Consider the following 10376-nt stretch of genomic DNA (forward strand, 5'->3'; position numbering starts at 1 on the left):
CTGTGTGTGCCAGTGAGTGTTACCTGCAGCAGACAGGCTGATGGCATGCAGGCAGTGCAGGGAGGCCTTGGTGCCAGCAGGAACACTTGGGGCATTGTTGCCAGTAAATCGGGGTGGAACATTGCTCTGTTCCCAGCGGATTCTCACTGTCTCTGTCCTGGCAGCTTCACGAAAAGTTTGACCACCTAAAGAGGACTCACCAAGAAGAGAAGAAAAAGGTGGAAGACAAAAAGAAGGAACTTGAGGAAGAGCTGAACAACTTTCAAAAGAAGAAGGCAGCAGCTCAGCTATTACAGTCACAGGCTCAGCAGGCAGGTTCTCAACAAACCAAGAAAGACAAGGACAAGAAAAAGTAAGCGCCTGTCACCCACACCCTTTGTAGGGTTTGTTACAAGTTTTGGGAGGTTGATTTTTTTTTTTTCCTTGCTGCATGTCTGTATTTGCTTTGCCCCATTACCAGACTGGAAACAGGCCTTTTCTCAGCCTGATCAAATAAAATATTTTTTTTTTTCTAAAGGGTGGGCCAGGGACATGATCTTAATTTTTCTCTAAAGGAGTACCTTCAAATTTTATCTTCAAGTCTGATGGGTGTGGGAGAGCAATTGGATGGTGGAGTTTTGGTTTGTGATCTGTCCAGCATCTTCTGGAACTATGGGATGTTCTGGACTCAGATTTATCTACCTGAGCCAGAATTATTAAGGGAGTTGGTACCTGTTCTTTATTTCACCGGTAGTCTCCAGTTCCCATTCCTTAAGGCTATAGTTGTAAGTAGAAATAAATTAGAAACCAAAACCACCATGTTATTTTTTACATGGGGAATGCTAGTGCCAAAAGTGAACACTTGGAAGCTTGCTTTAAAGACAAGAAGCTTTGGTTTTGTATTTTGTTTAGAAAAACAAACTACTACGGTACCGTAATTGCAGTTAAATGGCATTTGTGGTTGTATCAAGTTGACATAATAAGCTAAGAAAGTCTTACCTTTTAGTCAAGATCATGGTACTGTTTTTTATTATTTTATATTTGTGTCTTAGGAGTGTAATCTCTTGCCCCCTCCCCTGGCTTTTTCCATTCCTAGTGAGAGGGTGCTCATGCAAGTCCTTAGTGAGTCACCTGCGCTAAGGGTGCTTAGTTGGTACCTTCCGTTGGGAAAGCTGGGGATGCAGCAAATCTCACTGGAAAACACTTGGTTGACCCACACACAAAAATGACAGCTCCATGCTGCTTTCACTGCCCGAGAGAGAAGGGGGTGTTCCTTAGAGTAACGCGGGTGGTGTCACCCCTGGAAGAGCCAAGTGCCAGCAGGGGTGTGGCTCAGACACTTGTGTCCCAGCCTGGGAGCTGCAGCCTGGCGTGGGCTGTGTGGCAGCAGTTGTGCTGCAGATGCCCTGGGGTTTTACAGCTTTCCCCTCGCTGCATGGCGCCTGTCGCTGCTGCTGGTTCCGTGCCTGATGTTGGTTGCTGCTGCCCGGGACAGGTGGGGAGGGCCTGGGGCTAGTTCCTCAGCTGCTGTAAATTGATGTAGCTCCTATGGAGCTGTGCTGCTCGGTGCTGGCTGAGGACGTGGCCAGGGCCCCTGCTGTGGAGCGCTGCGTGCTGCACGCTCCACTCGGGGAGAACTCCTTACAGACCAGACCCAGGTGTGTCAGGCTGAGCACTGGAACCAGCCAGTGTCAGCAGCTAAGGCCCAGGCATGCTGAAACACCCTGCTGCAGATAGCTGGGACACTCATCTTCTCTCACCTGAGATCTCAGACATGGTGATGCATTCCCTAAAAAGAAGAGAAACTTTCAAAGACCCTTGTCCTTATCTCTGAGTTGGTAGCCTAATATTTTTAAGAACTGTGCAGTCAGATTTTTTTTAATCTCTTAGCTGTAGGACCAGTGCAGTACAGAATGGTCTGGGGAGTTGTGTCCCTTTGGGTGGTCAGTGTGAGCTCCTGTTTGGTGCCAGCCTTGTGGGTGAGACGGGGCTGTTCCCAGCGACCGTGACAAACACAGGTTCTGCTTTGCTGCTGCATTCACAGAAATCCAGCCTCGAGGAACATGCCCATGTTTTAGTGTGTCCTTTGTGTCGCTCCATGCCAGGTGCTGTACCTGCTGCAGATGTTCTCTAGTGTCAGAGTTACTAACAGAGGCTTTCAAGGGAAATGCTGATGCTCCTGCCTTGTAGCTCACCTTGGTTTTCTAAAGGCTTTCAGTTTCTCCTTGCACTCTAATGTGGAGCTGCAGTTTGTGTAGTTAAGGCTTCCAGTCTCTCTCTCTGCTGCCATGGCCTGTGGTGCTTCTTGTGCAGTTGCCAGAGGAAATCCTTGCCATGCCCAACCCTTGCAGCCTCCCCACAAAGTAATTCATGGGAATGCTTTATTTTCTCGAGGTGGGATTGGATTTCCCTGATTTGGACAAGAGAGACTTTCCACTGTGCTGTCCATGCCAGAGGGAAGGCTCAGGGTGAAATCTGCTGCTGGCCTGACTCCATGAGGGAGAGCTTGGCCTTCCTGATCTCCAGACTATTCCTCCAGAAATTCTCTAGCTTGTACTCTTTTTTTATCTGAGTAGTTGAGGTCTCTGGCCTGACAGCAGCAGCGTTTGGGGACAGCACACCTGTGTCCCTCAGGCACTGAAGGGGTGGCTGTAGAGGAGACTCAGACACTGGCCTGGACATGGGGCTTGAGCCCCTGCTGTAGGGGACTGTGCTTCCAACCTGACCAATCTGGAGAGAGCTCCTGGCAGCAGACCCAGTGGGAGAGGCAAGCAGCCTTCTGGTGCTTGCCTGCTGCTGGCTAGATGGCCACATGCCTCAACATGTGCCGTTGTGTTGCTGCTCATCCGCAGCCCCCCAGGAGCCAGGACCATCTGTTTGGCTTCTGTCTCCATTTATTTAAAGCTGCTTCTGGAAGCCAAGTGTGAAACCTCTTTTTTTCCAATTTCCTTTCCACTTAAGTTTCCAGTCCAATGTGCCTGGTCTGGCCATCAGGGACCATGCTTGTCCCAAAGCAGTCCCTGAGCTGCAACACCCATGTCAGGGCCTGGCCCAACACCCAGTAAAAAGAGGGGTTTGGTTCCTGAAGGATCTGACCTGGCTGTGAAAGCCAAAGTGCTTGGAGACATCCTGGTGTCCAGGTGTGAGGTACCTGAGCTATCTCCTGCAAGGATGCCCATGGGAAGTACCCCGAGCTGGCCGTCTGCACCCGTGTCCCAGCTGGGAACGAATGAGCCCTAAAGCTACCAAGCTTTATGGTGACAGGCTGTAACCTGGGCCAGCCTACAGGGTTTGTTGCTCAGAAGTTCTGTCCCCCCAGTTTTTCTTTTTACTTTTGCTTGTCATAGGCTGGAATAGAGCCCAGCCTTGAGGTTGAATTTCTTTGTAATTCCATAATCCATCTGCATGCCCAACCACCGGAGCGGGTTGCTGGTGTTGGCTCTCCTGGCTTTCTTTATTTTTTTTTGCAATTTGAGTTCAATTAGTGCTAACTTTTTTGTTTTTTGTTCTGTTTTTTTAACTTGCAGTGCAAGCTTCACATAAAGCCTGTCGAGCCAAGGATGTTCCTGCATTCACCTGCTTTTGCAGTAATGTGTCTCTGCCATCTGTTTTCTTTTTTTTTTTTTCATTTTTTAACATTAATAACTATTAACTCCTCTAATAACATAGTGGGAACAAGAAGGAAGAGGGATTGGGTGCAGGACTGTATGCGAGTGGAAGTTCAGGGGTGGGTGGAGAGACGAGGTAATAATGATGACACCGTGCGTTTTTCTCACCAAAACCATCAGCAGCAAATTATTTTTGGCCCCCAGTCTGAACCAAGAGTGAGAGTTGGATGTCAACAGTTCAGGTATTGGCTGGCTCAGGTGCCCTCAGTGCTGCTGGCTGTGCTGTGGGAGCCCCAGGGAATGAGTGTTGGAGAAATGTCCCAGCCAGCCCAGGCCATGGCTGAAGCTGGAGTTTATTCTGACCCACGTTCCTTCAGGAGCTGCTGCGTTCAGCAGCCCCAGTCCCTGCCGGGGAGAGGGAGGGGGGTGTGTGTAGATAACCAAGTGTAACTGACCTTGCATGCCGTGACATTTGCATGATAATTTGTGTTAGTTCTGTTCCGCGCTGTCTGCCCTGGCCTGTGCTGGCCTGGTTTTCCAGCCTCCCTTCCAGCTCAGCGGAGCAGCCGAGCACCGCGGCTGCCTCGGGGAAGGACCATTCCCAGCACTGCTCTCCCTGCACTACTTGCCTCAAACCTTTGGAGCCTCCCTTAAAATTCTGCCTCGTTTCCAATGGGTGGGATCTTAACAAGGCTTAGCAGCCGTCATGGATTCAAATGCCTGGACAGGGGGAAGAGAGAGCCTTTAGCATCCTCTTGGAGCTGCTTCCAGGAGCATGTGGGATCCAGAATTCCAGGTCATGGGAGAGAAGGTGCCTGGACACACAGTCACTGCAGTGGCCCCCAAGCCTCCTGCAGCAGGAATAATGTCCCATTCAGGTGTCCCTAGGACACGCCAAGGAGGCGTAGGGTAAGCCAGGCCCTGCTCTCTGGCCAGCACGCAGTGGAAGTGGGGCTGTTTGAAGTGTTCTTTCCATGCCATTCCTTTCAGACTGTCTTTCCCTTCCTTCCCAAGGAGTGGGTAGCTGTGCTTACCCTGTGACTCCTGGATTTCTTCCTCTGCCGGTACGCAGCCAGCACTTGCTCTGCTCCTAGCTAGGCAGTCTCTTTAAAGCCTTCTTACACTAAACTCTTCCTACCTGAGTCTCCCACTAGAGCCGTTTGCCTGCTTCCAGATGGAATTTCTCTGGGAGAAAAAGAAAAGGCAGAATTCCCACTTCTTTTCATTATTTTTTCCTCAAGCGTTGGACTGGGAAGTGCTTGGAGGCGAGCTTATGGGTTGTCTTGCTTTTTAACCCTCACCGCTTAAACATGGCTTCAGGAAGAGGATATCTGTGTACCATGTCCTGGACAGACAGCGAAATTGGATAAATAAGCTGGAAATAAAACAGTTGACCTCTTTATCTGTTTTTAAAAAATCTTAAAAATTTATTTTAGGTTTTTTAAGCTGTTTTTAAAAGTATTACTTTCTGGTTTTGTTGTTTGGGTTTGTTTTTTTTCCCCCCTCCTGGAGTTGCCAACTATGCACTTTTCATCAGGTTAAATAGGTTTGCTGCAGGGTTAGTTGGAAAAATGAAATTCTGGTTCTTGTGGCTCCTGGCAAACGCAGCTTTAAAATCTTGAGTTATGAAAGAAGAAGTTTGAGTTGTTTGCATGAGTTTTTTACAGTCACATCACATGCCCATCACCGAGTGCTTGTGGCAATATGCTTTGCTTCAGCTGCCTCTGTGCATGTCATCTTTTTAATTACCAGTATTTTGTGCCAAGTAGAAAACTTAATTTTAACATCTATTTCTCCTGCTTCATTTAACAGCCCTTCAAGGGATGTTTAGCAGGGGAAATCAGCTGAGTTGAGCTTTTCCTTTTTGACAGAAAGCTGTGGCCAAGTGCATTAGTGTCTTTTTGGTTGAGCTTTTCTCCAGCAGAAAACAAGCTGTGTTGGAGAAACTGGGGATAAACCACAAACTTGAAGATGTCTAAGGTACTGTTTTGGTTTTATGCCAGAGGAGATGGAAATTACTTTTTTCCCCATCTTGAACCCCTGGGCCATGTTTAGCTTGTTCCTGCTGCTCTTGTTGCTTTGCTTTCCCTGTGCCTTTTTTCCCAGTAGCCCCTGATGTGCGTGGAGTGAATGGTACGCTCAGGTCTGGCTGGATGTGCTTTCACCTCTGCATGTAAGTACAGCAGGAAGAGACTGACCCTTCCTGCCTCGCTCCTGACAGGAGAGCAGCTGTGCTTTTCTGGGAGATTCTCCAAGTCCACTTACTTGCAAGTGGGGCGGTTAAAACTCCTCTAAAACTGCATGTTCCTCACAAGGTGGATTTCAGTCCTTAGGCTAATACAGAGGAGCAGGAAAGCATGCTGAAACGAGCTTTTTCTGGGATGGTGATGTTCCTAGGGCATGAAGGAAACCCCCAGATTGGAAAAGCAAAGACAGTCCAGGTCTCTGCGAGGGCCTGTGGCTGCTCTGTAGAGAAGGGGCCATACGTGGGTCTGGCAGGCAGTGGGAGAGGAAGAGATGGATAAAGGGCTTGTTCCCCCAGACCCTTCTGGGGATCCACACAGTTCCTTTGAGGGAGGGCAGTGAGTAGGAAGGTGCCCTTGGAGCTCGTGGTTGTGAAATACATTGTCTTGAGATGCATCTCCTGTGGCGCTCCAGGAGCCACAGCAGACAGCAGGCACTGGCACCCACCCCGGGCTCCTCTCCAGCTGGAGAGCTGCCACTCCTGTCACCCCCTCCGCGTGCTTCTGACAGCTTGAAATCCCAGCAGGGAGCTGTGTGTCTCCCTGGAAGGACGTCCATGTTAAACAGGACCGATGGTTCTGCAGGCAGCTCTCCTTCTGCTTCTCCCAACCCGTCCGAGTGCAGATGGAAGTGTCTTTTTGTGTGTGACCACGTCAGACGTGTCCGTGTGACTCCAGTCCCCTTCAGTGTCCCTTCTCCGCGGGCCTGGGCTGCATGTGCAGGTGTGATACCTGTGGTGCTCTCACCAGCGTGTGCCAGCACGGAGCTCTACAAACATGAAGGGTTTTTTTAATTAACGGGAAACAAAGCTGTGAACAGCAGTAGAGGTCTTGTATTTTTAATATCCTGATTGCCTTAAACCATAGATGTAGGACTTTATTACCTTGCTATTGGAAAATAACCCATGTTTGTAACTAAACAATTGTGTAACCTACATACAGTGTTAATGCAAATTATATGTATGCATCTGTTAGATATTGTCACTTTATTTGATGTTAAAATATTTCCGTTTTTGAATTACAGATGGAATAATAACCTTCTAGCATAAGCTCAGTTATTTCTTGTATATGCTTCAGGCTGCAGATCCAAATAGTGCCAACACTTGAAGTGGGGAGAGGAAATATATTTTTACCCAAAGCTTTGGTCTTTGCGTGGCCTCTGTGACGTTTGCTGTTGCCATTCTGTGGTGGGGCGACAGGAGGGTCACCTGTCAGCCTCTGCCTCCCCAGCAGGTTGTTCTGTGCCTTTGAGGTGCCTCTATAGGCTCGTGCTGGTGTTTGTCAGTCTCTTCTTGTGGTGGTCATGAGCTTGTTCCCCACCTCAGCCGGTGTCCCGGGGAGCTCAGGCCAGAGGTGATGTGTGTGACACCTGCCCAGTACATTCCCTCCCCCGTGACTTATATTAAAATGTTGTTTCTCCTTTGTTCCCCCCCACCCTCACTTTTTCATTTCAATTCTGAACCTCTGTTTCTTTTCTCTTCTGTTTTTCTCTTTTTCTGTAGCTTCTTCTTTATGTAACCGTCACCTTGCCAAAGCCCCCACACCCTCTCTCCCAGTGGACCGTAGGGCACTGGAAGAGCTGCAGATCCGGGCACCCCTGCCAGGAGAAGAGCCATCTCATTCCTCCATCACGTCTGCCCTCCTCTCCTTCCCCCTTTGTTCCCACCCGTGCGTCTGAGGCTGTGCTGTGCTGTGTGTCTGTGCGGGATCTGCCCGCTCCCGGCGCGCCTCCGACAGCGTCCAGGCTTCCAGCATTGCCAGAGGGAACGGCTGCCGGAGGGAGCTCGGCCACACTGTGACTCGTTGCTCTGGGTTAGTTGGATTTTTTTGCCTCCCTCCCCTTTTTCTTTTGCCATAACATGCACACGCTGCTGGTGACACATAGAATGACAGACCGGGGCTGAGTGTGTGTAGCTGGAGGATTTAATTTCTGTCTCAAGCCACAGCTTCATCTCAAGGGCATCCTACGCTCCTCTGGTATGGCTGGAAATCTCTCCACAGACCTGGTGATGTTCTCAGTGTGTCACTGTGTGACGGTGGATGTCCCATCTTGTGGCACTGATGGAGCCTGTCCTGGACAGTCAAGGCCTTATTTTCTGGCTGTGCCTCACTATGGGCAGAGCAGGATTCTGGTTTTGTACAGCTGAGCTGCTCTGGCTCGCACTTGGATCCAGGGCTTCGTTTTGTTGTCATGAAGCCTAATTAGTGATTATTTTTTTCAACAGCCCTGAATGTGGGCAAGTTGTTAAAATTTCTACCTTGTTTACTTTGGAAGTGAACTCATTTGACAAGTCTGAGAAGTGCCAAAGGATTGCTTGAAGGTAAAAACAAAACCTGTAAATGTGTGTAATGACCTCCAGCTGGTTTGGGGTGGAGGGAAGGAGGCAGCCCGAGCCTCTTGGGATGTTGTTTTGTGTAGAGTGATGCACTTTGATTTTTAACCGAACACTAGTGATTTATTATTTGTATCTGTGAACCTTAATCAAGGAATTCCCTTCCTTTAACCTGCTGAGGTAAAGCTACCCTGAGTTGGTCTAGGTTTGGCCTCTGGCAGTCGGTGTGTGGCATGCCAGCTGCTGAGGGGCTCTGCTGAAGTCTGCTGGTTTTTTTTTTTTTCAGAAGCACAGTATTTTGCAGCACTCTTCAGCAAGAAGGGTCAGCTCCCTGCAGCCAGGTGGAAGAAAAACTGCTTGTCCTGGAAACCTTTGCAACCAAAGAAGTGACTTTATAGATACACTCAGAAAGGTTACTGAGTATTGGTCTTGTGTGTGCTGTACCCTGGTATGCAGTTGGACTTGCTGGCCATTGCCCAGCCTGAAGGGCTGTGAATATTTGCACAAGTGTAGCTTGGGACAGCATTTGCAGTGATACCAGAACCAGAGCCTGCCCTGCTCTCGAGGCTGCAGGGGCCTCAGGTGGTGCCCAGTGCCTCTCACTAGATGGCCAGGTCAGAAACCTGTTCAATTCAGCCTTGTGAGCACACAAACTTGGGCTGTGTCTGTCTTGCTCTGCAGAACTCTGTGGGTGTTTGTGTTAACTGGGAACCACCACTTGCAGGATGGGATCCCTGTGTGCCCTGGGCCACCATCCCTACCAAAATGCCAAGATTTGAGCTGCAGGTTTTCAGAAAACAATAGTGAGTAACCATACAGCCTGAAAATAGCAGTTCACCATGCAGCCAAGGGCTGCTGGGGCTCAGGGCATGCTGGTGCTGGAGCCCCTCCTGTGCCTCATGCAGGCCAGTGTTGCCCTGGCCCAGGGCTCTCTGCACACTGGAGAGACCACTGAAGGTGGTCACTGTTGACTGAGAACGTGCCTTGCCCATTAAATGCCCAGTTTAGCCTGTCTTTTCCCGTGGTGGCACCTGTGCCAGTCTGCAGTGGCAGTGACCACTGCTGGGGGCCCAAGGGCCTTCGCTGTGGCCTGTGCAGCCATGGTAGCCTGCAGCTTGCCCAGGTACCCTGCTGACTACTTGTCCAGCAGCCACCCCAGCTGCTGGATGGCTCCTGCAGGCTTCTGTGGGACCATCTTCTAGGGAGGGAATCCTCTCCTTATGTTCCCCTCTGTCCTCGCACCTCTTTGTTGTTGTTCCTTCTAAACTCCAAATGGAATTATTTTAAAAGCCTAAGGAGAATCAGGTGGGCACAACCCAAATGCTGATACGCACATGGACTGCCTTTATTTTGCAGCTCTGTAGTGTTTTGCTGTGCTGGTGCCTTGAGTCCTGCTTACAGCTCTGGACCTCGTGTCTGCAGGAGGACGTGGCAGAGTTAGAGAAGGGCACTAATGGGAATTGGGATGGAGCAGCAGCGTGCCAAGTGAGGCGGCTCCGTTTGGAGAGGGAAAGGCAGAGGTGAGGGAGGATCCAGCCCTGCTGCGTGCAGGAGCTGGCAGCACATGACCTCTAGAGGTCCCCTGCAGCCCAAATTTGTGACTGTTCGAAAGCTCGGTGGCGGTGCGCGCTGAGCTGCCGGTCACCAAAACCTCACAAACTGGACTCGAAGGAAATGGGCTCAAAACATCAAAAAGCTGCATGGAGTAGCTTTCTTACAGAGCTGGTACTAAACTTCCTTTTTTTTTTTTTTTTTTTTTTTTTACCCCAGGTTGTTGCACAAGGTTGTCAGCAGAAGGTTTTGCAGTTGGGTTGGGGTTTTTAAGGGTAGATTCAGGGAGAACAGGTCCGTAAGGACCGTTGGTGGTGGACACAAGGCGGAGGGAAGGGAGAAGAAGGCATGGACGCTGCCAGCCGAGTCTGTGGAACGAGGGGCGGGGCTGCCAGAGGCTGGTGGGGGCTTTCCCACACCCTCGGGCTGGGAGAAGGGGTGGCGACGTGACGTTCAGCTGCTTCCTGCATGGCTGCAGCTCTTGGGGAAGAGGTGTCAGCACGGGGAGGGGGCGGCTCAGGGAGGTAATTTGTCAGCAAGTGCCCCCCAGCAGAGCTGGGAAAGCCACTTCATCCACTCCCAGTTGAAAAGTTGTGCTTTGGCGTTAACCCTTGTGTGGCTCCTGCAGAGGATCCATGCTGTCGTGTCTGGAGATCAAATCC

General features: G+C 50.1%; 1 protein-coding gene across 3 annotated transcripts in view; it reads left to right on the plus strand.

Moving 5' to 3' along the window:
- The window catches only part of SEPTIN11 (septin 11), a 44033-nt gene extending 36486 nt beyond the window's left edge, over nt 1-7547 (plus strand). For 2 of the 3 annotated variants that reach the window (XM_068188239.1, XM_068188236.1), the window contains exons 9-10: nt 165-352; nt 3507-5843. In XM_068188239.1, the coding sequence (XP_068044340.1) occupies nt 165-352; nt 3507-3522 (204 nt within the window). In that variant the 3' untranslated portion in view covers nt 3523-5843. Of the gene's footprint in view, nt 1-164; nt 353-3506; nt 5844-7332 lie in introns of those variants that run through there. The other variant, XM_068188237.1, reaches the window with a different exon arrangement.
- The last annotated feature ends 2829 nt before the right edge of the window (nt 7548-10376 follow it).

The sequence above is a fragment of the Anomalospiza imberbis genome, chromosome 4 (assembly GCF_031753505.1).
Source record: "Anomalospiza imberbis isolate Cuckoo-Finch-1a 21T00152 chromosome 4, ASM3175350v1, whole genome shotgun sequence".
NCBI classification, from domain to species: Eukaryota; Metazoa; Chordata; class Aves; order Passeriformes; family Viduidae; genus Anomalospiza; species Anomalospiza imberbis.